This window comes from Phyllostomus discolor, chromosome 6 (assembly GCF_004126475.2).
Source record: "Phyllostomus discolor isolate MPI-MPIP mPhyDis1 chromosome 6, mPhyDis1.pri.v3, whole genome shotgun sequence".
Classification (NCBI taxonomy): Eukaryota; Metazoa; Chordata; class Mammalia; order Chiroptera; family Phyllostomidae; genus Phyllostomus; species Phyllostomus discolor.
In genome coordinates this window covers 28,702,872-28,728,747 of record NC_040908.2, presented here as the reverse complement: position 1 = coordinate 28,728,747, position 25,876 = coordinate 28,702,872, and the positions used below count along the sequence as shown (strand labels likewise).

The window sequence follows — 25,876 nt, the reverse complement described above, 5'->3', positions numbered from 1 at the left end:
CACCGGGCAGACTGAGTTTGCTGTTGCCCCTGTCCGGAGCCCTCATGGACTCTCCCACCAAAGAAGTAACTTCTGTCCTCCCTGGTTTCTCTTTATCTGCTCTGCTGAGGCCCCCCCGGGCCGCTGCAGTGAAATGATTCTTGCACAATTTCAAGCAGCTGGAGTTAACTTATTTAGACGGTTCTTAATGCAGTCAAAATTCAGGGCTCTTATTCTTGATTAAACAGTGCAGCAAGCAAAGGTTTTAAGTGTATTTCTAGCGATTGCAGGCGTGGGCCTGCTCTGTTGGTGGAATATAATTACACCTGCCTTCTAATCATCTGCTCATTAATGCCAGCCTGGGTGAGGGGCCTGCTACTTGGTAGATAGGCTTTTTATGACCTTTAATTTTGTTTTCCTAAGAGCACATAATGTCCTCACACAACAAAGGAAAAGCACCCCCCCACCACCACCCAACCGCTCCTGCCCGAGAGTAACAATGTATAAATTATCAATCCATTTGGAAATGATGGCTTTCAATTATCTGAATCTGGCTTGAGGGCTGAGCTTCCCCAGCCATTTCAATGGAAAACGTTCGCAGGCAAAGACACATACGTGCGGAAATTCGGATGCTGGTGTGTCAGCCGGCCTCAAACCATAGCCTCCAGCTATGTTGCAGCGTGAGTGTGGGGCTGTGGTGCAACTGTATTTGCACAAACCCAGTGGTGGGGGTGGGGAGGGTTTCATTGTAGCCATCACTAACCCAGTGTCCAACCCATGCAGATTTCCCTTTGCTGGATTTGCCGGCTGGCTGGGTCCAGGACCCCCGAGCCCAGAGCAGCTGCACCTGGTTCCACCAGGGGAAGAAGGAGCCCGTGGTCTCCACTTGGGCTGGGAATTACGTGTAAGTGTGCCTAATGCTTAAACACATAGATTCAATGAAAAAAACACCATCTTTTCCCTGGAGTCAGCAGAAAACTGTGACAAATTTTTATCCTAGCTCTTTTTTCATGAATCAAAGCTTTTCTGAGAAGATTAAAAAAAAAACAAACTCCTTCTTATATGGCTAGGGAGAAGTCATCATTTCTGTCCCCCTGGATAGCAGTTCCCAGAAGACAAAGTATTATGTCATACTGTCCTTCAAGAATTCCCAGAAACTTTTTTGTTTGTCGCCTGCTTTGACTTCACCCTTGGCTGAGGAGAAAAGCCGGACTTCCCCCCAGTTCTACATCTATAGGAGGGAAGGCCCAGAAAGCCTGGCCCTGGGGAATCAGCCGGGCAGCTGGGCCAGAGCCCAGTTCCCTGAGTCCCAATGTCAGGATGCCTTTGGGACCAGGAAAAGCCACAGACCAGAAAAGCATGGGGACCCCAAAGCGAAGGCTGGAACCCTGTCCTACAATTTCAAAGCTAGGGCAGGCCGGGCGGCATCTCACCCGTCCTTGTGGGCCGGGCACACACGAGCGCCCCCGCCTCCCTCCCCATCCCTGGGCCCCGTAAATGCAGCTGAGTCTAGTTGTTTGTCTGTTTGCTGGAGAGCACAGTGAGAAGCATTTCTGAGACACCATAAAGGGCCCTGTTTCACTGTCCGATCAAACTCGGAAACCACAGAGAAGCAGCAGAGAAAGCCGATTGAAAAGAGAAGACCTCACTCTCTTAACAGATTAACTATGCGCAGATACTGCACGTGGGGCTGCCGATCTGTCTGCTGCTCTGGACTTCAGCTATCCCGACCTTGGGAGAGATGGGTGGAGGTAGGAACAACGGACAAACAGCTGTACTTCCATTTTCTCTGCTGCTACTCCAAGCCACAGCTGATCCTGGGAGCTCAAGACCAGCAGAGCCACTGGGAATCTTCTGAGACTCAACTCTTGGCCCCTCTGTCTGCATCACTGTGGGCACTTAAAGATCCTTTTTCAAATATATTTTATGCCTTTGGGTTTACCATTCATTTAGTGCCTGTGCTGTAGCTAACACTATGCTCGATACCGTGGCTGAAGGTATGAGCTGCTGGCCTCCCTTGGAGCCCCAGCCCTCCTTTCCCCTCCGAAATGAGACCCCTTAGGGCAGGGATCAATCCTGTCAGGTTCTGTGTCCCCCAGCGGATCAAGAATAGAGGCATAAACCCAGAGTCCTTGCATGCTGGCAGGCTGTATGGACTCAAGAAAACTGTCTCAGATCACCTGCAGACGGGAAGCCTGACTAGGAATATGACCAAGTGAATGAAACAGAACTTCCCTGTGCAATATGGGAGCCACTAGCCGAGGGTAGCTATTTATTTATTTAGTCTTCACTCGAGGATGTGTTGACTGATTTCAGAGGGAGAGAAAGGGAGAGGGAGGGGAGGAGAGAGAGAGAGAAAGAAACATTGATCGGTTGCTTCCCGCATACACCTTGACCAGGGATCGGACCCACAGCCTTTTGGTGTCTGGGACAACACTCCAGCAAATTGAGCCATATAAGCCAGGGCAAGTGTAGCTATTTAAATGGAATTAAAATTAAAAAAATTCATCTCCTCAGCTGCACTAGACATATGTCAAGGACGGCAGAGGCAGCATGTGCAACAGGAAGGTGTGGAGCATTCCCACTGCAGAGGGCTGCGCCGGACAGTCCTGTTCTGGAATCCTCTCATAATTCGGGCTTCTTTCAAGCTGCCAAGCACAGTCTCCATGTGACATCCCTGAGTTGCCCAGACAGCCTCTCCCACTGAGCTCCCTTGTCCGGCAGGCAGGCTCCTGGAGCACCATCAGCTGTGTTGGCGCCCTCCTGCCCTCCCTGCTCTTTAATCCTCCTCTGTCCCTCCAGGAGTCTGACTCAGGCGCCCTAGCCTCTCCTTTTCTGAACTGCCCCAGCCCTTCTCTTCTCTGATGAATGTACTTGCTTCTGTAGCACATACCCCAAGGGGATCACCCTCTTGTGTTACCCTTTGCAGGGCTGCTCCACAGGGCTGTGCAGCCTGCTCACCCTGTCTGCAAGGGTGCTCAGTGGAGGTGGTATGCAGCCCACCTCATGTGGGGGCCGAGATGTAGCCCACCTTCTACTACCTGAGCCCTGCGGCTGGACGTGGGTGTGCTACCCTGGAGGAAGAAGCCTTTTGGTCATTTTCATGAAGGTGTCATACAGGCTGGTGGCAGCCTTGGTTCTCTAACCATCCTGAGCGTGTGAGTCTCTCAGCTACACAGGGCAGTGGCTCAGTGAAGGAAGGGACCGGCTCTCCTCCTGTCTCACCGTCATGCACCACTCAGGGCCAAATTCCACAGACACAAGGGAGCCACCCAGGACACTCCAGGGACTTACGGTTCTGGTGACTTTTGGTCATGTTCTCTGAGTCCAGTGCATGGTAGAACTCATAGGCTGAGCGGCCAAGTAGCTCCTCTGGGTGGTAACCGATCAGTTCTGTGATTCTGAATTAGAAAAAAAAAAGAAAGAAAAGCATGTAGGGAAGAGAAGCCATATAAATGTGGACAGGGGCTGGAGGAGCTAAATCCAGAAAGTAAATCAAATGCACATATCCAGATGAAAACACCACAGGCTTCCTGGTCACACCATTCACACAAGCAAAAAAACACGTGGTGGCCGACCTGCCACTGTGGACCGCCCAGCCCCCACTCCTCCTGCCCTTCCTGAAGTCACGTTGGGGGAGGAAGGAACCGTGCCTCCCTGGGGGGCTCCCTGCCCCCAGCCCTAATGTACCCATGTGCCTGATCGCCAACAACCGCGGAAGGGCTCTCACCAGCCCCCCCTCTGCCCCCCAGATTTTGCAGACGAGGGAATAGAGACCCAGGGAAGGCAGACAATTTGCTGATGTCCACGTGTGTCTAAGGACAGAGCCAGCATGAACACCAGGGCCTCCTGACTACTAGATCAAGCTTAATCTAGGAGAAGGTGATAGAAATGAAAAGCAAAAAGTACGTGGCCTCAAGTGGGGAAAAGCATGGGGGTGACCTCCGTCTGTGTGAACCACAGAGTGAGGAAGAACGGGGGACAGGGAGAACCCCTTCTGTGCTGAGGGCTTCACTCCTCTGGGTGCTTCTCATATTCTGCCTGGTGACCGCAGACTCCCCTTGGACATGGGGCCTGCCTTCCATGGGTTCGTCCACTCGTCCCTCTCTATTTTGAGGGAAGGAAGGAGAGCAGAGGGTACTGAGGGGAAGAAATAGAAAGTCATAGTCATAGAAGGGTGCCTCCTCATTACGTTCTACAATGAACTTGCAGCTCTGAAATGACGGGGCTTGACTCTCCTTCATGTGTCTTGCTTCATCCTGTAAGGTGTCTGTTTCTGATGGAAAGTGGGTAGATGAAAGGCAGAGATGGAGAACCCTAAGAATCACTTAATGGTCCAGGGACCCTTTGGTCTGTGCTGGAGTCATCGAAATGACCCAGCCCCGCCAGATTAGCCACATTCCCACGTCATACCTAAATATTATTTTTCGTAACCTTTGTTATTTCACATGTTTCTTCTAATGGGCTTGTTAGCCCGTTCTTCTAATGGTCCTTCATTAATCATAAGTTAGAAGTGATGCTGTTGTAATCGTTCCAAGCTCTGTTTCAGAAAGTGTGACTTTTAGGTCCGGCCACATCATTTATCGTCTGTGTTGGAGATGAACAACAGGGAGAGGGAAGCAGACGCAGTGTCTCTACTCTCCTCCCCCAAAGGGGTTTGCATACATCTATCAGAAGAAAGCATCGTAAAATATCGTCTCCATCCTGTCTCTCCCCTATTTAAGCATCTACAACTTTCCCTATTTCCAACCATATCAGGAGTAAATAAACGCTGCCTAACTCCCAAGTCCCCCCGGAATCTAGTCTCCAGCTTCCGTGCAATTTGATTTTCAGCTAACCTTCAGCAGGTCTTGTACCCGCTGCCCTGGTGGACCCCTCTCCTCGCAGTCCCCCACTCCTGGTGAACTTGTTCTTGCTGCAGAACCTCGATGCTTTCGTCCCCCTCGCCCCTCTCTGTTCTGACTATCATAGGGTCAGCCCAGGGCCTCACCATCTCCCTGGAGCCCTCTCCAGTTCCTCCAGCCCTTGCCAATGTCACCTCATGAAGTCCTTACAGGCAAACACAGTGTCACAGAGGATTATGTGTTTGTCTCTCCACATCCTACCTGGGCTGTCAACCCCTGAACTCAGGGACCGCTTTCCCCTTCGGCGTCCCCTGCATGGGTAAATACGTGAGTAGCTCACTGGTGGACTGATTTTCTCTTAGGACCTAAGGCACAACCAGAGCCCAGTCTGTCCCTGCACTGCTAAGGAACCCGGGCGCCCATTCTCACTTTCCTCCTAGAACACGACTAACTGCCTCAGTGCGTGCTGGTGCATGCGCACACAGCTCTCAGCAGAAACCCTGGTGATGCTTACTCCATCTTCATTCTGGAGGGCGTGCCTGGTGTTGACGTGGGCAGAGAACAGGCAAGTTCTCTGCCTAGGGGAGGCGTGGGGATCAAAGCCTTTGTCATACAAGGGACAGCCCGACAGGGCCGAGCAGCTTAGGTCTCAGATCAGACAAGATCGGTGCGTTCAGGGTAATATGGCCTCACACTATTGATGCAGCCACTGTGGAACGCAGTATGGAGATCCCTCAAAAATTAAAAATGGATCTGCGTTTGGCCCGGTGATCCCACTTCTGGGAATATATCTGAAGGAACCCGAAATGCTACTTCAAAAGAACATAAGCACCCCTGTGTTCATTGCAGCATTATTGACATATTGACAATCACCAAGATGTGGAAGCAACCCAAGTGTCCATCAGTAGATGAGTGGATAAAACAACTATGGGACATTTACACAATGCAATTCTACTCAGCCTTAAAAAAGAAGAAAAGTTTACCTATTGCAACAGTATGGATGGACCTGGAGATTATGCTAAGTGAAATAAGCCAGGCAGAGGAAGACAAATACTATATGATTTCACTCCTATATGGAATCTAATGAACAAACTGACCTAACAAGGAAAATGGTGACAGACTCATAGATGGAGAGCAGATGACAGCTAAGGGGAGGGGGAGGGGAGGTCAGGGGGTGGAGGGATTGAGCAAAAAGGAAAAAGGACTCAGGGACATGGACAACAGTGTGGTCACTGCTGGGGGGGTATAAGGGGACTAAATGGCAATGGAAAAAATACAATAAAAAGAAGATAAAAGAACTTGGGTCTCAGCTGACTCAGCCCAGGGGAGATTCTCCAGTATGACTCCATCAGCTCATGTGTGCCAGAGCTGGCCTTGGACCAGGAGGACCTGGCCCCTCACTTGGTCTTGAGCAGAGAGTCTCCGAACTCATCAGCAATGGACATGTTCCTTGTCACCCTGCTCCCAGGGCTGGTGCCCAACAGCACCTTACCCGAGGTGGAGACTCAGGGAGGACAAGGAGACGGTAGAACAGTGCTGGCCCTTCCTCTTCCACAACCGAGTAGCTTGTCCGTGAGGCTCAGGGCCTTTCCAGCTTGGCCCGGGGATCAGAGCTGCACTGCGGGCCCTGCCAACAGCGGCCGGCCATGTACTGGCTCCCAGGTTTGCCAGAGAAGTGCTTCCCGTCCTGGACCGCTCAGAAAGGGGGCTGTTCTGCGAAAGATTGGATTCTCCTCCCTCAAGAAGTTCAGTTTTCTTTCACGACTGGAATCTTCAAATTAAAATGTTCTCAGCCGGTGTTTGTCACGATCAGCCTCAGAACATGCCACCCATTCCAAGGCGCACAATGGGCAGGTTCTGGGAGTGGACAAACGGACCTGGACTTCGGGGGAGCCAGCTGTCTCCCCCGGAGCAGCCTTCATTTGTCTTGTCAGTGAAAATAAATATTTAATGTCTCCTTCTTCGTTCCTTTAAACAGACTATAAAAACTGGGAAATACGCATCCCGCGAACACAATGGAAGAACATTCAGGTTGTCCGACTTCACAAAGCCAGGAAGCCCAGACTTACAGCTGATGGCCATTGGCCCTCCTCTGCAGGCACAATGACGCCAGTGGGAGGTTAACGAACCGGCTTGTTTACGCACAGGCTGTGCAGCGCAGAGCAGAGTGCCCGCCCGCTAGTTTCCCGGGGTCCCCCAGACGCCTCCAGAGCGGGGCTGTGGGAACACAGCTTCATCTGCTCTCTCCAACGGGGGCAGAGAAACTTGGTTTTCTTCCTAATTTAGAGCCCCTGACTCACTGGGGGAAAAAAATCAGGTTGGGGTCACGTATAAATTTAAAAAGTTCTGTCTGCAGAGAGGAGGGAAATGTAAAAGGGCACCACTTACAGGTTTCGGAAATGAGAAGAACAGTCCCTCTCTAATAATAAAGGGGAACAAGAAACAGATCCAGGATGAGGTGGGGAGGGAGATGGAGACGTCGGCAGTCACAGGAGGCAGAGGAAGAAGGAAGAAAAAGAGGAAAAATATACAGAGGAAAAAACAGCTGTTAAATTCTGAAGTTAGCGTTACTCCGCTAAATGCATGGGCCGAGCCACCAGGCCTGGATTCCCGAGTTGGACAATGTAACGGGCCTTCGCAATGGAACGTGACAGCTGCTCACTGCTCTTCGGTTGCTCTTGCCCCTCGGAAACGTTCAGAGGCTCTTTACCACGTGGACTACCTGTGACCGAGTGCCAGGAAGAAAACCATTCCCCAGGCCACAGTGTCGGTGTCAGTGCCATCACCCGGTGAGGCAGTGGGGATTAAGAGGGCTTGCTCCTCTTCCCCCTGGTGACACTGCCGAGTGCCGTCCCCGGGGGACCAGCAGCAGGCTCCCTGACTTCGGGCCACTGCCTGGAGTCGGCCGAGGTCTGACTGCAGTCCTTGCCCCTGTCCCCCACACGAGTAAAGGGTTTGCTAAGCAAATTAGTCATGAAAAACAAGACAGGTTAGACTATTTAAACTATGAAAGAGGATAAAAGTTTTAAGTACTTTATAACCACCTATTTGTTTTTCAAAGAATGCATTTGCTAATAAACCAAACTCCTATTAAAGTCTGCTTTCTTTCCTCCCACCCACCCTTCCTACAATGGCCTCTCGGAGGCAACACGGGTTTGACCCAGTTTGGTTCTTGAATGCACACGTCGGCTTTGAAATGGTATTTCCTAATATCCAGGCTACCCACTAACTCGGATTCCGATGCCTTCTGTTTTAATACATTTTGATCCAGATTTTGTTTGTTTTGAACAGTAGCACTTTGACTCCTGTGCTTTTCTGGAATATTACACGGTATGTGAAGTCTATATAAACAGCTCTGCAGGTAATGGGCAATCAGTTTCCAGCCCATCAGTGTGATGTGTTAAATGCTAGTTAATTTGTTCACAGGAAGGTGGCCCTGGCTCAGTCCTGGAGTCACCCTGCTCCCATTGCCACTAAATCCTCATTCATCACCCTGGCACCCACACACAGAAAATGTGCTGGGTGCTGTAGCGAGAGAGAAGCGGATCATGTAGACCTCGCTTTTGAATTTCGAGGTCTAACAAACTGCTATTGTTTTTGCTATGCTAAGCAAAAATACTTAGAATAGACTACAGATTAAACTAAAAAAAGTATATGCAATGTATTAATCTGAAAGATCACCTTATATTTAAAAAATGTCACCCATTCTTTAAAAACTTTGAAATAAATTCCAAAGAGAATCTGTAGAGCTGCCACTTCCAGGGAGTATTTCAAGTAGACTAGATTAGACAGGATAACATGTAAGCATTCCTCACATACACGTTCAGCCCCTGTTAGGCTGATCTCAGAACGCTGCCCTTTGCAGGACGCACAGGTGCACATGGGCAGCACTTAATGTTCCTTCTCACCCAGGGACTTAAAGAAACACGTATACCTGGCTGGCATAGCTCAGTGGATTGAGCACGGTCTTGCGAACCAAAGTGTCGCGGGTTCGATTCCCAGCCAGGCTTCATTCCTGGGTTGCAGGCCATAACCCCCAGCAACCGCACATTGATGTTTCTCTCTCTCTCTATCTCCCTCCCTTCTCTCTAAAAAATAAATAAAATCTTAAAAAAAAAGAAACACGTATACTTTCTTGCAAAGATGTGTTGACAAAGGCTAATTAGGGAAAAGGCAAAAATACTTAGAATAGACTATAGATTAAACTAAAAAAAGTATATGCGATGTATTAATCTGAAAGATCACCTTATATTTAAAAAATGTCACCCATTCTTTAAAAAGTAAAACAAAACAATATTTATTAAATGTATCTCCATAGGCAATGAAAGTATATGATCTGAACTTATTCAGCTTATTAAGCTTCTGACATTATTATGCCCTATGCTGCCTTAATTCAGTAACCGAACAGGGCTGCCCTCAAACTCTTTGTCTGTAAAGATTACACGACTCTCTTTGTTAATTTCAAAATTTTTATGGTGATTTTGATGCCTTCCCCCTGTCCTACCTCCAGTCATACTGATATCATCCACATAATTTGCTTTTATAACTTACTTCAAAGATAGAGGAAGACTCATAAAACTTGACAAAAATCACGGAGGGATTATGTGCAATACAGATTTTTCCCTACCCTCCTCCACAGTTTGGCTTCCTTCCCAGTTATTCTCTTCCACCACTAGATGGCATCTCCACCTGAATGGGGGAAGCACCCTGTTTTAAAGTTAAACCGCTTGGGAACATATTTTGTCTTCCTTTTGGGTGAATGGAATACTCTGTGTTGTACCATCCACCACGGTTGCATTAAGTTGCTCATGTATCAAACTGTAAACTCATCTCTTTTACTTCTTCAATATAAAAGTCTCTGGCACAGGATTAGATGCATAGCAGATGCTCAGTAAATAAGAATCTACTAATTGGTTGCTCAGTATTTTAGGAAACAGAAGGAATGGAGATGAGATCATTAACGACACTGGTAGCTGGGATACTCCTCTTCCTCAGCCTTGTTACTCAGCTCGACTCTCCGTGTGCAGAGCGGTCGACCGTACCCATGTAATGGAGATCGACGTGTATAAATTGTTACAGAGTTCCCTTAAAAAATGTTCACGTGTTTCAGGTGGTTAATGTGGGACTTACTATGGTCCTCTGACCCTGCATTACAAGGCGCAAGACAGACTCATTTTGAATCGTCTGCATGCCTTCCCTCAGTTTCAGGCGTTTCAGGTTGAACTGATTTTGAAACCTTGAGCACTAGACACCATTAGAGCCCTCTTTTCTTTCTTCTGGTTAAAATGTCTCTTCCCCTTTTCCTCTCTGTTCCCCCTTCTTTCTTTCCCCCATGACTGTTTTGTGGTCATTGTTTGATTATGTTTGTGACCTCAATGCATGTAAGAAAAAGTACCAAACGGTCCCCAAAAGTGATTTTTTTAAGATTCTGATTGCCTGACATTTTCATGAGATTCTGATTTTCCTAACGGGAAAACAGTTCCCTTTGTGAAAACTCCTAGCCCTTAGTAGGTGTTAGAAGTCATTAAATCTAGTGAGTTCTGTGATTAAAGTGGAAAGCCTGCCTTCCCCCCAAATTGGCTCTTCTGTACAAGTGTTGGTTTTTGAAATGCTGATCTTGGAAGGGTATTAAGGAGAGTGAGTGTGTGTGTGTGTGTAAGTGTGTGTGTGAAAGAGAGAATGCATGAGAGAATGAGACTATGAATTTGCTTTTCCTTATCCCAATACAAACAATGAAAACAAAGCAAGCTACCAAAACTAAAAAAATACCAGTCCTATCAAAGCAGCAGAGAAATAACACTTAGGGATTAAGGACTTAAAATAGTCACTTTATAGATAGTCTAAGCCATGTCTGTGCCCTTGTTCACTAATCTGCTAATCGGTTAAACACAACTTCTATGTAGCCCAGCATTCTGTGTCTTCAAACACCTCTGCACTCATCTCTCCGGCACCACTGAGCGCAGAGTTGGGCTATGTAATTAGGTTTTGTGAAAGGCAAGAGTCTGCTGAAAGTGCACTGTGTCCAGCAGAACTTACACGCAGCATCAGCGTCCGTGCTCTGAGTCACAAGCCCTGCATCACAGCTCTCTTCAGGCCGTATGGCCTCTGCCTACCAGCCTGGACCCAACTAACCAATACGCACGGGCCACAACCCTTTCTGTGTCCCTTTCCTCTTCAGCCACCCACAGGTCCCCAGTTCCTCACAGGTTTTCCCCTCTCCTCTTTGATCCAAAGGTTGGTTGCTTGCAGGAAATGACCTGAGGTGCATTCAAAACGAGATCATGAATAAAGAGTAACTTCTAATTACCCTTTCCAGAGGAGTTTTCTCCTTCACTTTAACAAGGATCCAAGTCTTAAGCTTAAAAAAAATTCCTCTCCTCTATTATCTAGGAGTGACCAGCTATTTTCTGGGACAGTACAATCTCCCCAATGCCTGTGGGGGACGGGGGACGTGCTGCACTCCGTGGGGCTGCCCCCAGTGCTGTGGCTGCCCCCAAGCTGCACGGCGGCGAGTGCACTGAAGCCAGAGCCGTGTGGGCTCCGCGGCGGGATTTCCCTCGCCCTCTCAGAAGACTGAGCAGAGGGGGTGCACGCTACAAAACTGTCTCCTGCCAAGAACATTCATTTGAATGGGAAGCCTGCATCTGATAAATAACCTTACACTCACACGGATTTCTCTGGTGCCTGCCTTTGGAACAAGCATTGCCTCTAATCATCATCCTCATTACAATAATAACAGGACTAACGACTATAATTAATGCTGACTGTGTCAGTTCCAGGGCAAAAGTCTTCATACATGACATGTTCTCCCTATGAGGTTAGAGCACTTCTTTCTACTTATATAACCACCCGCTACCTCCAGGAGCCTTGGGTCCTGGCACTGTGGGGGACAGGAATGACTCCAGGATACTGTTACAAACATTTTTTAATGGTCCTGGAGTGGTGGCCAATTCTAAGAAGAGGCACCAGCCAACATCAGGTTAGTTTAGGATCAGAGGAAAGAAAGTCAGCCTTGCCTGGAAAGGAGAGCCCCACCCATAAAGAGAGCTAGGGCACCCTGGATGTCTGGTGGGTACAAGAAAGGTGGGTGGGGCTGGGAAGGCTGAGCAGGAGCTGTCTTCTGGGCTTGGGTGGCTTCCTGCTGGCTAGGAGGGCAAAGCAGTATCTTGCTGGCTATGTCTCCTTCTTCCAGGCCCCCAGCCACGACCTGCCTCCAGCAGTGATCTTGGCTCCTGGACTTTAGTGGGGGAACTTGCTTTGGGGGAGGACAAGGACAGGGAGACAGAAGGAGTAACAAAAAGCTTCCCATCAGTTGTGGTGCTTGTACTTTTCAAAGGGCATTCACAGTCATTTTACAAGTGCCCTTTAAGGCAGGTTGAGAAGGCACCATCATCTCCATCTCAGACAGTGGGAAGTTGAGATCTTGGGGTTTGTTGAGAAACCCTAGTGGTAAAGAGTAACCACAAAAACTGTGACTCTGGAAGGAAATGGTGACTCTGGATACTGCAGAGAGCTGAGGTCAGGCCAAGCAATCCCTGCCCCAAGGGGCATATCTGGGACACACTAATCAGTAAGCTACAGTGGCATACACTTGATGCAGGCTGACCCGGGCCCAGTTGTGTCTCCTGGCTTTTCTTTTCTTCCTGATGGTGGTCCTTGCTCAGGGCAGCTATTTCCCCCTATCTCCCTTCTGTGCTCTCGTCCTCCCACATTCCCATTGCCAGGGCAAAGCAGGGAGGGCAGAGGCGGGGCAGTGGGGCAGTCAGGAGCTCTAACAGCCCCTCCAGGGCCTCCCTCGGCAACCCAAGCCCTGAGCTAAGAACTAGAGCTGACGCGGCTTGCCTGTGCAGTCTTAGGCACCCTTTGGGTGACTTGAATAAAGAAACCAGTTAGGGTGGGAATAACAGGTAACACTGAGCATCTCCCATTGGATGTGAACCCAGGCCGTCTCACTGCAGAGTTGATGTGCTTAACTTAAAAGAATTTTCAGCTGGGCCCGGTTTTGGGGGTTAGTGTCTGGCTTAGGTCCCTTCATCAAAAAGTCTTCAAAACCAGGCTAGACAGTGACCAGAAGACAGGTGACGAGGAGGAGCAAAGACTGAGGGAAGAGCTCAGTAAAGGAAGAGAATACGCGCAGACCATGTAGCCAGGGGGCGATCTCCAGGCCAGAACCTCAGCTCCCAGCTGGCGCCTGAGTGCTGATGGAAATCTCTCGCAACTCATCTCATCTCCCGGGGAAGCAGACTGGCCTGGAAATTTCCTCGGGAGCCTGACACATATGCGGAGGAATGCGCACATTATAGCCATCGACAGTGTCAGGAGTCACGCACCAGAGCAGCTCTGCAGGCAGACCCCGACGCTGACACTGCGTCAGCAGGCACTGCCAAACACAGTATCAGGAGTCCCTCTGCGGCACCAATGGGGTGAAAGGGGCGCAGGCCCACAACTGGCACCCAGCAGCACAACCCGTGTGCACCCCAGACCTGTGCTTTTATCACAGGCGCAGCCACTCACACACACGCAGGGAAGACACAGTCTGCCCACAGCACACACTGCTGGGCCCTACCTGTCGTCGCAGTAGGTGAACTTCATGTCCATGCTGTGGCGGCTCAGGAAGGTCTTGCTGTCCAGGGGGATGTCCATGTGGGACGGGTGCTGGATGGGCTCGCACATGATGATGAGGCAGGAGAGCAGGGGCTCCTTGTAGCCGCAGAGACTGCTGTGAGGGGTGCAGTTGTTGTAGACCTTCACCTGGCCGGTGCAGTGCAGGACCTGGAGACCAGCCGGAGGGGGGGGGGTCAGATGTGGGGCTGAGAGCAAGGTGTGGGGGGGAGGGGAGGGGGCACCGCTGGGGCTCCCTCCCGTGCCTGAGGCTGTCCTACCTTCCAGGTGGCGGACTTGAGGTTGACGGTTCGGCCCCTGTTGGTCACTGTGCACTTCATCCTCATGAAGAAGTCCCGCTCTGTGGACAGGTCTTTGCTTTTCTTCCCAAAACCAGAGCCTGGATGGGGAAGGGTGGAGGGAACCAGCTGGATTTAGTTTTTCATTTAGATACAGAAGGGGGACCCAGTCGCCATGTTGTCTGTGCAACGTACTGTTTGTATTTCTCAACTATCTACTCTCTTAGCACCCGCCAGGAATGTCATCCTGGCCTGTGGACAAAGCGTTCTCACCTCCAGCTCGCCTCCCCAACTGGAGTACAAGCACCTCAAAGGGTAGGGGTGTAACTGTTCTGTTTCCATTGCGCCTAGCCTGTGGTCAGTGGTCCCTTCAGGGCAGCAAGGGAATGCATGACATTAGCCATAATCTCAGCAAATCTCTGCTGGGGCAGGTCTGGGTTCCCCAGGAGGAATTCCAAAAGACAGGCTGGGTGAGACCACAGCTACTGCAAGGGGATAAGCTTCTCAGATTAGAATGTCCCTCAGACACTCCTATCTTTTCCTCATTCCTGTCCCACAGGAATTTGAACTTCCCTGTGCCCTATTTTCAACCAGTAATGGCTGCATTCAGGATAATGTACCATCAGCTTTCTCCCTAAAAGTGATATATGTCCAGCTCAAAGAAACTGATGGTAGAAATCTCCGGGGATTTGGTGAGCAAGTCCACACTGAGAATTGACTCAACATGGATATCCTTTCTCACCCAGAATTAAATAAATCACCAAGACAAACAATATAGCTTCCTTCCTTATAGTTTCCCAGTAGCCTGCTTGTTCAGAACTTTCTCCACTTTGTAAAACAAAAGTGATAAATGCGGTAAGTGTCATCTGAGCCCCTCCTCCATGTCTAAATTCTGCCTAGCCCACCATCCCCATCCTGGGCCTCCCAAGGTGCACGCCTCCCCCCTCCCAGCACCAGAGAACGACCCACAGCCATGAGTCAAACACTCAGATCCCTCCCTCCCAGCATGGCCACCAGCCCCCGCACCTCCACCTCCAGAGGTTGGGATTTACTTAACTATCATATCCCAAAGGTCTTTGTGTCCAGTGAATCATGTTGCCTTTGAATCTACCTTAAACATCCCTAGGAGAGCCACTAAGTAATGGACCAGATGGTGCACCGTTTTTTGTTTTTTTTTTTAAGCAAGCATATCCCTCCATCATGATCATAAAAGCATGACTTCCATACTTGATGTTTCTTACAATTTAAGTTTTCATAGGTGGGGTTGCCATATCATGAGATATTCTTGTATCTCAGGGCCTGGACTGACCACCAGGGCTGGTTCAAGTATTGGCGATGAGAGTGGCTATGGCTTGAGTTATTACTATGCTGGCCTGCTGACTTGTTAGTCTCTGGATTCTCACCATTCTGCCATTTGATTAATCTTTCTAAATATAGCTCCAATCAGATTACTCCACCCCTGCTCAAAAACCTTCAATAGCACCCTTCTGTCTACAGGATAAAGTTCGAGGCCCTCTACTGGGCCTTCAAAGTTTTCCACAATCTGCCTCCTGGTCTTATCTCCCTCTAGGTGCTCGCATTAACCCTCTGCTTCCAGATTATGAGTCCACTCGGGTCGGCACCTTCAATAAGGATCTGCTTGCTGACTTATTGAGTTTGACCCCAAGTCCTCGCTACATGGACCAAGAGACCTAAAGTTCTACCCAGATCAATAGACTAGGATCATGCTGTAATCATGACACTTGAGAGCTGGAAGGTTCTAGACTTTGCCTGGTCCAATACTGTCTTTTTGAAAAGAAAGACTCCAAGGAACCAAGCAGTGAGGTAACTTGGTTCAGGTCCCATGGTCAGACTGAGACTAAGGTCAGTGGTTGAATGGAGGCTGAGAACCCAAGGGCCAAAGGGTTTCTGGAGCAGAAGATGTAAGAGACCTTGGTTTTCTTAGGCTTCGAGCGCCTGCTTTAGAAAGGGATTCAGAGAGGCGAGTAGCCCCTTCCCCGTAGAACCAGACAGGACTTTCTCAGCAGCGCAGATGAGACACTGCACAGCCCTCGGAGTGCCCCCCAGACTGTACTCTGGGAGCCAGCTGGTCCGAGGCCTTTACGTGGAGAGCAGAGGGGCTGTATGGGGGTCAGGGCCGGCTGGGGTGTGGGGGTGGTGGTCACTCTGCATTTTCCAGGCCCAGACCACAAGTTTAGTCTGTAACAAGGGTGGAAGTGGGCTGATGAAGTGTCTGATTTTGCATCGCGTATGGTAACAATAGCCAGACCTTGCAGGCTTAGCACCACTGCCTCTGCTGTTCAGGGTGGACAAGCGCAGTCACGGCAATGACAGCTGAGAGATGTTAATGGGGATGTAACAGGATCTGCCCAGGACAGAGATCGACGTCAGGTTCAGAGGGACCTTGAAAGTCGCTGAGCCCCGCTTCTGCCCAGAGCGTCTGCCCTCTTGATAACATTTCCATTCTTATGTTTGCTTGAATGTCCCCATTTCTATGAGATGAAGCAGCAACTCCAACTGTCACCGCAAAGTACTTTCTGCTTGTATGGGCCCTCCCATCACCAGCATCTGATGCCCCATGGGTAGGGTGCAATACACTAGACCTTTTAAATTTCTTCTCCATCAGAAAAGACCTGTCCTTTGTCTCCGAGGGGGACCAGATTTAGGCTTTGGCTCCGGGGTTAGCTCTTCTCCAAAGGGGGCCCCAGTGAGCCAGCCTCCGGATACTCACGCCTGTTTCGTTCTTCCCACACTGACCCAGCGCTGCATTATAACTCGCTCTACCTGCCAGAATGGGGCAGACTGAGGCTGGGCCGGCTTCAGGACTAAGCCTGAGGAAGGCCTGGCAGCTGCCACTTTCACACTTTTGGGAGCCCTGGGCTGCCATGTAGGAAGCCTGGCTGCCTTGGAGACCCCAGGTGAAGAGACAGAGGCTCTGAGGCTCCGCAGGGTGAGACGGAGTCCCGCTATTCCAGCGTGGCAGCTGAGCACTGGCCTCCAGCCACACTGTCCCAGAGAAGTGGCTGAGCCACCCTGGTCATCCCATCTGGTCCGGCCCCCGACGATAGCAGCTCAGCTGATACAACATGGAGCAAAAGAACTGCTCACAGAACCCACACAGTTGTGAGAGGTGACAAAATGATTGCTTCAACCACTACATTTTGGGGGGTTTGTTACCCAGCAATAGACAACTGCAGCAGTTCCCAGGGACATGTTGGTACAGATGAGTTTATTGGTTTAGGCATCATACTTGGCAGAGGTGCCGAACTCCAGGGCACGGAACCTCCTGGAGACACTGCCCTGTCCCCAAGGAGGGCCCAGCAGCATGCAACCAGGCACCATGCAGGGCCAGAGAGACCTTGCTGAGTATCAGGCCCCTTCAGTGCCCTCGATCTCATCTCACAGACTCTGCCTTGAGTTTTTGCATGCCGGTTTTTTCCTGGATCATGACACTCAAAGTCCGTTGTTCCCATTTACAAAGGGGACAGATTCCCCCCGAGGTGGTACAAGGAGGAAGGAGACACACAGTAAAGAATACTTTACCATCCTTGATAGTCAGGTTCTCGCGGATCTCCTCATGGTCACAGGGATGAGTGAAGTCAAAAATACTGTGTCCCGTTAGCTCCACCTGTTTCAAAAACAAGGTCGGACTTCGTTTTTCCTAGCACTGACACAGAATATCCCTAGGGGAAGCTGAGCCGCCTTCTGGATTTGGAGGCAGGGCAGAGACCCAGTCATTTCTCATACGCCCAATCCAGAGTCCGGCCCACAGACGTGCAGACATAACAGAGGACTGCTGTTGATGTCAGAGACTTCATTCCCAAGGGCTGGCCCGTCAATCTAGTCAGTGGTGCTGTCTACCAGAATGGCCATCAGCCATGCCAAACCCAACACCAGGGTGTGGGGGTGTGGTTCTGAGGCTTGTGGTCTGGGATCAGAGAGGGGGCAGGGTGTCTAGGTGTGGGGAGAGGTCAGGAGGGGTGTGATCAGAACCTTCCACTAGTTTCTACCCCCAAATAGAAACATTTTCCCTTTCTGAAAGAGCCAGAGGAGGGTGTCACCTGTGTGAGTCCCATGAACTTGCTGATGTTTTCCGACAGAAAGATCATGTCGCCGTCTTGGGTCACCACGGCGATGAAACCCTCCAAGGCTTTCAGGTACAGGTTGTCCATCTGCTGGTCAGCCTCAGCCTCAGACTCGTTTTCAGAGCAAACTGGGAAGAGACGGTGAGGGGGAAGGGGGTGAATGGCTTGCATAAATGTGGTGTTAGCACAGATGTGACCGGCATAGATGGATGCCTGCCAGGGCTGGCACAAAGGCACCAAGTGGACTTCTCTGGAAGTGCATGCTGCCGACCCCCTAAGCGACTGTCACGTGCCCGAACAGGGCGTGTGGGGTGAGTACACAGGCTCGGGGGTGTGCCGGAGCCGCAGATGCTGCCCTTCCTGCAGAGGAACAGGACAGGCCAGCCTTCAGAGTCAGGGGCTGGGCTGTGCAGAGCAGTATCTTGGTGTCTTTCCCTTCGTTTCGCTAAAACCATGGAACAAGAGGGGGGAGACCCTTTTCTCTCCACACTCCGGTTCAGGAGGATAGCCTCTGTGAGGGGACTCCATCTGGGAATGGCCTTGAGCCACGCCCACGCCCACACCTGATCCCTGTTTCCCTGGCGTCTGAGAACTACCTTTGTCAGCCAAGCCGCTGACAGGGGGCTGAAGTCCAGGTGAGGGTTTTGCCTCTGACAATGCGAGTGCTCTCTGCTACCGTCTCCATTTAAACAGAGGCTTTAGGAGAGACAATGGCCAGACTCAGGGTTTTCAGACTTCAGTATGCACCGGGATCCCCTAGGAAGCTTGTTAGCACAGGGATTTCTGGACCCAGGACTGCTGTGTGATTTGGGAGACTCAGTGCAAAGTAAACGTGCGGGGACTCTTGTTGAAAAGTCAAACCGACCCCAGAGCCTTGCAAGTGTGGAGCCCCGCCGGGCTGTACCAGCCACACCCTCGTGAAGCAGCCCCCGTGGGCCACGTCCCCAGAGCTGCCGGCTCAGTGGGTCTGCAGCAGGGCTGCGAATCTGCTTTCCTAGGGAGCTTCCAGGGATGTCGCAGCTGCTGGCCAAAAGACCACAGACTGGGAACTGCCACCTTACTTCAAGGTCCTGCCTGTGACCCCAACCCTGGGGAAATCAGCCTCTCTTGGCAGGTAGGGACCTATCCGGGGATGGTGAGGGGAGGCGTTCAGCACCTTTGGAATCACGCCCCACAGACAGGCGACCACCTTCTCCAGACAGCGGGGCCAGCCCTGTGGTTTCTGGCCTATGAAGGGTTTTTTTCTCTTCAGTTTCTTTGATCTCAGTGGCAACACTGACTTCAAAATCTGGAGTCATCCCAAGACAACCTTATTTGGGTTAACCAGGCCCAGAGGAAATAGTTCTGCTTAAAATTTCCTGTTTTTAACAGTTCCGACACAGCTAAACTGGTTTCCATCCATGCCCCGTACTCTTGCTTCCAGGAGGTGGCGAAATTGGCTGCAGCAGCTGGCCGGGCCAGCCTCTGGGAGGGAGGGACGGAGGGAGAAAGGGGGCGCTGAGTGGGGGGGGGGCACAAATGGAAACAGAACGTCTTGGAACTGGAGTCACAATGGCTGGAGGACCAGGAAGCCAGCAGGCGGGCCTCTGGGGACCCTGGGACAGCCGGGCCTCTTTCCTTCTGTGGAGCTAGTTGCTCCCACAGCACCTGCTTATGCTCCCAGGGGGCTTCTGAAGGAATCTGGCCGGCTCCTGGTCAGCCTGGAGCTGGGGGCAGTGAAAACTGTGGGGTAGAGGCAGACCATCATGCAAGAGGCCAGGGGCCATGCACGTCACTTCCCACTGAAGACTCCTCCGCCTTTCTTCCTGCTCTTTCCTGTGAGCATCTTCCCTACTGTCTCACTGATCTCCATCTGAGGGTCAGGCACGTGGGAAATTCACTCATGAACTGTGCAGTTATTATGCTCCTGCTGCCTGCCCTGTGCTAGTCGCAAAGCAGGAAATCAGGCGTCTGTCACCAAGTGTCCCGCACTCTGTGCTTAGTCCTGTCCTAGGGAGTGCAAGGACATGGAGAGGTGCGAGAACCACTCCTCCCCGAGGACTCTGCAGTGGCGGTGAAGACAAAGGCAAACTGCTGTGCTGCACTCGGAGGGAGAGAAACCCCTGGTGCAGGTGGAGAGCACCGCAGCAGGTCCTCAGTAAGCTGCTGGGGTGGGTGTGTGTGTGCCTTAAATTGCCTTGGGTTCTTGGTCTCAGTTACTTGCTTCCCAAGACCCTTCAGAGTCTGACCCCAAAGAGGAGGGGCAGGTCACCAAAATCAGAGGCCTTTTGCTGAGATGAAGCCTGCTCAGCCCTGCTCAGCCCAGGGAGCACAACAAGATTCTTTAATGCTAAAAATAGCCCCTGTAAACAGGCTTTGATGACTCCCCACAGCCAGGATATGCGCGGGCTGAGGTTTCGGAGCACTTTTTCCGGAGCACCACTCATTTCCTTCAGGCAGGCAGCACCTCCCAAGTGGGGCGGGACCCCTCGGGCACCAGGAGCTGGGCATTGGGGGTGAGTGGGCAGGGTGGCAGGGCAGGTACTTCACAGCAGGGCTTCGAGACCAGGCAGTTGCAAGGTGCTGCTGTGAGTTAGGATGCATTTTTATCCAGCAGGGTCATCTTCCCCCTTTGTTTCCTACTCTGAGGGGTTCCAGCGTGGCTCTGGCTGTTCTGAGGCGGCTCTGCTGCCATCTGCCTGGTGCAGGTGTGCTTGGCAGACAGCCGTTGCTTAGTGACCCATGGCGGGGCTCTCCCTCAAACTGACTCCTCTCCTCCAGCTCTCCCGGGGCCACAGGCACCCCCTCCCACCGATCCCTGGGTGTACTGGCTGCAAGAACAGTCTTGGTCACCATAAGGAAATTATTTTTGGATCCTTACTGGATCATTAGCCATACCTGTAAACTCCACCATTACCAGGTGGTAGGCTTGGGCTGCCCTCACATCTTTTGCAGAAGGCACTGGTTTTACCTGATCTTCCTGGTCTCCCAAAGGGTCTTGAAAGTTTACCCTTAGAGGTTCATTCCTTTGTTCTTCACATAACTTACTATCCTATCTTACCTCTCTGTGTTAACCTTCATAAGCCAGCAGCACAGGACTGGGGTTAGCAAATACCTACTGATTGACCAGATCTGTCTTTGGTTTAAGTCTTAAGAAAATGATCTGAACAAGGTCAGTATCTCTAGGAGAGATTATACATTAGCTGTCTTAGACATTAGCATCCTAGCATGAATCAGCTTATCAGCTCCTCTGCAAACAGCGCAGAAAAAGGCCTGGATTTGGAGAGTGCACGGGGCAAGGAGTGGGCGGGAGAAAAGTGGGGGGCGAGCACTTAGGAAACGAGGGCTGGCAGCGATGCCCAAGGAGGCACCAGAAACCACATCTGCCCCCACGACTCTCACCTGTTGGTTCCACTTTTCCTGCATGAAAAGCTCATGGTGAAAGCTTTAAGATCACTTGTCCCACATTTTAATATCTTTCCCTTAACCATCTAAAGATCAGGAAATCGTAATCTCTTACTGAGACTGATATCTTCACGAAGCAAATGCCAATGCATCAATCATCAACCTGACATCTCTCTTCAGAAACCCTGCCTCACGTCAACCTCCAGCTCGCAGACAAAATGACTTGGGTTTCACCACCTATGAGTGGGGGGAAGTCAAAAATCCGTTTTACAGTGAGAAGCTCATTTTGCCTATTTACTGCTGCGTAATGCCCTTCGAATGCAGAAGTGACCCTCACTTGGTCACAGTTTGTGGAGCTCATCTTGAAAGAGGATTTAAGACAATCCAGTGGCATTTCCACCGATGTTCCCGTCAGAGTGTGTTCTGTTCTCGGCCCAGCGTGGAAGCTAATATCATAAAGCTATTGTTTCAGCGCGCTTCCTGCGATACAAATCTCGGTCGGCAGCCCAGACTCCTAGCCTGAATTTCTTAGCGTTGAGGTTTCCTCTCCAACATTCCCACACAGAACAGCCTACTGTGAAAATCAAAGGGAAGCGTGCTGCTAAGTAAAGAAGTAACTTTTCTAAAGCAAAACCTGGCCCTTTTTAGCCTTTTGAACTCTGAGGTATGCAACCAGCTATTTCCTATCATAAAATGAACCAACATCAGCACTCACCTTTGTTAGAAATGTTTCAATAATGAATCTGTTTTGACGTGAGAAAGCTGGGCAACTGTGCATTTTGACAGAAATTGCTGAAAGGCAGGTAAAGGGATAGTATTCTTATAGTATACCTATTTATATATGTATCATTTCTATGTAATTATTAGTCATTTTGATTTCTAAGCTACAACTTATCCAAGAGCCTAATGTGTGGCAGGCCAGAGGCTAAGGGTTTTTATACCCATCACCTCTGTTCTCCAACAGCGGCACTTGGTACCGTTACTCCCTTCGTGCTTATGAGGACAGTCAAGCTCAAAGCCAGTAAAGAGGTTTTCGCGTGGCTGCAGAGAAAGAAGGTGGCCAGACCGAGGTTCCAACATGGGTCTGTCTGCCCACAAATCCTTATTCTTTTTCATTGAGCCACATGGGTTGAAAAAGCAAAAATATGACTAAGAAAGAAAAAGATCCTGTCTCCTGCACAATTCCTGGAAACCCTCCCAACAACCAGCTGAGGGCGTGTGGGGCGGGAGGCTGGAAGGGAGGGCAGAGAAAGGGGACGCCGCAAGCCATCAGTCTTCTCCCCCGGTGACTCCTGCTTTGTGAGAGCCACTCCTTCAAGGACACCAGGACCAGATCGCTTTTTCTCTTTTCTCTTATTTCTTACTTTGGGACAGAGAGGACCAGAGCCCACACGCTGAGCCCAGCCAGGGGGCAGGCCTTTTGTGTCCAGAGCTGCAACAGCTCCTGAATGGAGATGCGGGATGTCTCGCTGTGGCCACTCTGGCCCTTCCTTCTCCCTTGGCGTGTCTGGCACACAGGGGGCTCATGCCAGCACACAGGCCAGCAGACAAGCGTAGATGCCCAGCCTCTGGTTCATGGTCCTCTTACAGACTCTGAACCACTGAGAGGCCCGCGCACGGGAGAACGTGGAAAACAAGGCCGTGACGCAGGGAAAGGATGGAAACACCCAGCATGTGAGGACCGCCTCCCTCCCCACTGCTCAGGGTGGGCCCCAGGTGCCTCCATTTACCTTTGGTCCCCCTCCCCTGCCTTTCCCCTCCTCTTCCCCACATGCCCAGGCCTTGTCAACATCCTCACCGGACTGGGTTCACAGAGTGCGCCTGCCCTCCGGTGTCTGCCTTGCCCATGGACCAAGACTCACAATGACTTGAGTTTCAGGTGCAGACTCACCGTGTGCCAAATGTGTGACTTTGGGCAACCTTAGCTTCTCTGTGCTTCATGTCTCATCATCTGTGCAATGTTCTACCAGTCCCAGTTCAATCAGAGAGCTATCCTAGGATGAACGGATTAGCCCCTGGGGCTCTCCGTTGGTGGGAGAATGGGGATGGTGGTGGAAGGAAGCTATGACTAACCCCAAGGAATTAATGTCGGAGAGCAGAATTTCAAGTACCATTTCCAGGAAGTCAAGATGCTCTTTCTGGGTATTGAGAAGGGTCTTCATCTATTCATTTAAACCCTCCACTGCCTCCTCTGTGTAAAGGCAGAGCTGGCTCCAGCACCCCCAGACACTGCCCTCACCTGTCTGGGAAGGTGAGCCTCTTTAACAAAAAGAGGGACGCACGTTCCCTGAGGTGGCATCTCCAAGCCTTTCTCACACTGCAGCCTGTGCTCCCTCTTTCTGCAGCAGGCGGGGTGACGAGCCTGCCAGTGCTCTGCGCTGTTCCGCTGAAAGTATTTTACCGAGCATGTGTCTGCCCTTGGTTCTCCCCCTGCCGTCTGCACTTTTCCAAGATTCCTCGGACTTGCGGCACAGGGTTGGCCCTCCCACCCTTGGACCCACTGAGCGGTCATCCTATTTTCTGAAAGTCTTTCCCCCATATCCTTCCTGTGCTCCAGGGCCCAGAATAGCACAGGTCACTCTGGCCTCCCAGCCTCACGCTGGATTCCCTTTGCTCAGGGTTTCCTTCCCAGAATAGCCACTTCATAACAGGATGGCAGAATCCACCCGGCTCCAAGGCACTCGGCTCGCTCGGGAAAACCGAAAACCAGCCACCAGAGAGCCTCGCCTTCCCTGCCCACCTCCCTCACGCTCGCTGCCTGGGATGCTGCCCCCCGCACAGTGCCACGGCAGGCGAGGAGGGGCCCGGCCCACCGCCCTGTTTCCCTATGAAACGGGCAGACTACATGGGGGAGTCCATGGGACTACACGGGATCTACAGCTGGGGAACTCCTCAGGCCACCTCTTTCTGGTCAGGACTAGCAGGAAATGGCTCTATGAAAAATGTAAACTCAGAAAAAAAACACGTTTTGTGAACTTCAGACTTGCAGAGACACCAGGGAGGGTGAGAGTGGGTGAGCTCCGTGGGGAGGTCGTTATCCATCCCCCGGATCCCTGGTGTGGGTGAGTGTGGCCGGGCCAGGGGCCTTACAGACACATCTGTGCTAACTCTCACCGACACCCTGTGCAATGAGTATTTTTGACCCCTTTTTACAGTTGAGGAAACCAAGGGCAGAGACACCAAATAATTTGCCTGGCATTCTGGCCCAGGGCAAAAGGTCATGTGGGCACACCTCGGCCCTTCTGGAGGAGGGAGTTGGAAGGCAAGCACTGAGAACCATTTCCTAGGGACTGAATCTAGAGTGGAGCGTGGGTCACGTGGCCAGATGGAAGCGCAACTGAGAGGCCAGCAAAAGCTGCTTTGTCCTCCCAGCCGGCTCTCTCCTTCTTAGCTTCCCGGTGCCCACGGGTTTCCTTGGTCCTGTCCTCGCCCTTCATCTCACGGCTGTATTCGTTGTAAAGGTCAGTGCTGGAAAGGAGATGTGTGACACGAAGGAATAAGGCACCAATGCTGGCGTCTCCGTGGGCAGAAGTTTTGCAGAGTGGGAATTCCTGGGTGGGGAGACCTTCCCAGTGGCCTCTGTGCCGACTCCGGCCCCAGGGAGCCTCCCGCGGTGCCCGCCGCCTCACCTGAGGACAGGAGCTTGTGTGTCCGCAGGAAGCTGATGGCCAGCCGCATGATGGAGGCCTTGTCCAGGTGGGAGCTCACGCTGTGCGGCAGGGGCAGCTCGTGCGCCAGCTCGTAGAAGACCTCCGTCTCCTTGCTTCGCCGGCACCTTGCGGCATCCCGGGACTTCTCCTTCCTCCTCTCCGAGCTACTCCTAGGTTGAGAGAGACGAGGTGAGTCCCCAAAACATCACTGTCATTCTATCACGCCCCGATCAAGACATCCCGAGGGCCCCCAGCCCAGGCAGGGTGCCACCAAACTCTTACACTGAGCCACTACGGGCTCACACAGCATCTGAGCCACACAGCCCGCCTCCCGTTGCCTTCTCGCGCAAAGACTTGCCCACTAAACCCGTCCACTGGCAATGCTTTGGACCTGGTCCTGGGCATTATCTTGGGACTCAGGTGAATGTGCGGTGGTGGGGATGAGAGAGGTGTGGCCAGTGACCCAGGTGGCTGTGTCACAAACTCCGGAAAACAAGGTGAGCGACTGCTTCAAGCTTCCCCTTCTAGACAAAATGCACTTAGAAAAAAAATTAGGCCCAGTACTGAAACTTAGGTCCCATTTTTGTATCAGAGAGTTATTTCCATGCTAACAATTGAAAGTACTATCAGAGCCCAAGAAGAACAGGCAGCCAGACGTGTTGGCCTGGCGACCCCAGGTGCACACTTGCCAGGGGTCCCCAAGGAGCAAGCATGTGCTCTGCTCCCAATGCGACCGGCATAGGGCGACTAGCCTGCCTCATGCTCGTTTCCCTCTTCTTTGCAGGACAGATGAACAGGTGACGCACAGCCAAACCTGCCCCTTTCAGGAAGTCCTAACAAAATCCTGGGTCTTCTTATAAGCCCATATAACAGTCTAACATGGGCAAGGTAAAAGCCAGACTCTCTGTATCGAAATTCTAAGTTCTCCACTTGCCTGCTCCCTACACTCAAATTATTTAAGTGACTTCACCTCAGTTTTCTCATCTGAAAAGTAGCCATAAGACTACTTAAACCCCACAGAGTTATTGTGAGGA

General features: G+C 51.2%; 1 protein-coding gene across 1 annotated transcript in view; it reads right to left on the bottom strand.

Annotated features, from left to right (window-relative positions):
- Positions 1-25,876, bottom strand: part of EPAS1 (endothelial PAS domain protein 1) — a 49,743-nt gene that overhangs the window by 13,256 nt on the left and 10,611 nt on the right. Inside the window, exons 3-8 of the mRNA XM_036027920.1 lie at positions 24,822-25,012; positions 17,785-17,936; positions 17,267-17,351; positions 13,706-13,824; positions 13,390-13,595; positions 3,274-3,380 (exon numbers count right to left, since the gene is read on the bottom strand). Of these exons, the coding sequence (XP_035883813.1) occupies positions 3,274-3,380; positions 13,390-13,595; positions 13,706-13,824; positions 17,267-17,351; positions 17,785-17,936; positions 24,822-24,870 (718 nt within the window). The 5' untranslated portion in view covers positions 24,871-25,012. The remainder of the gene's footprint in view (positions 1-3,273; positions 3,381-13,389; positions 13,596-13,705; positions 13,825-17,266; positions 17,352-17,784; positions 17,937-24,821; positions 25,013-25,876) is intronic.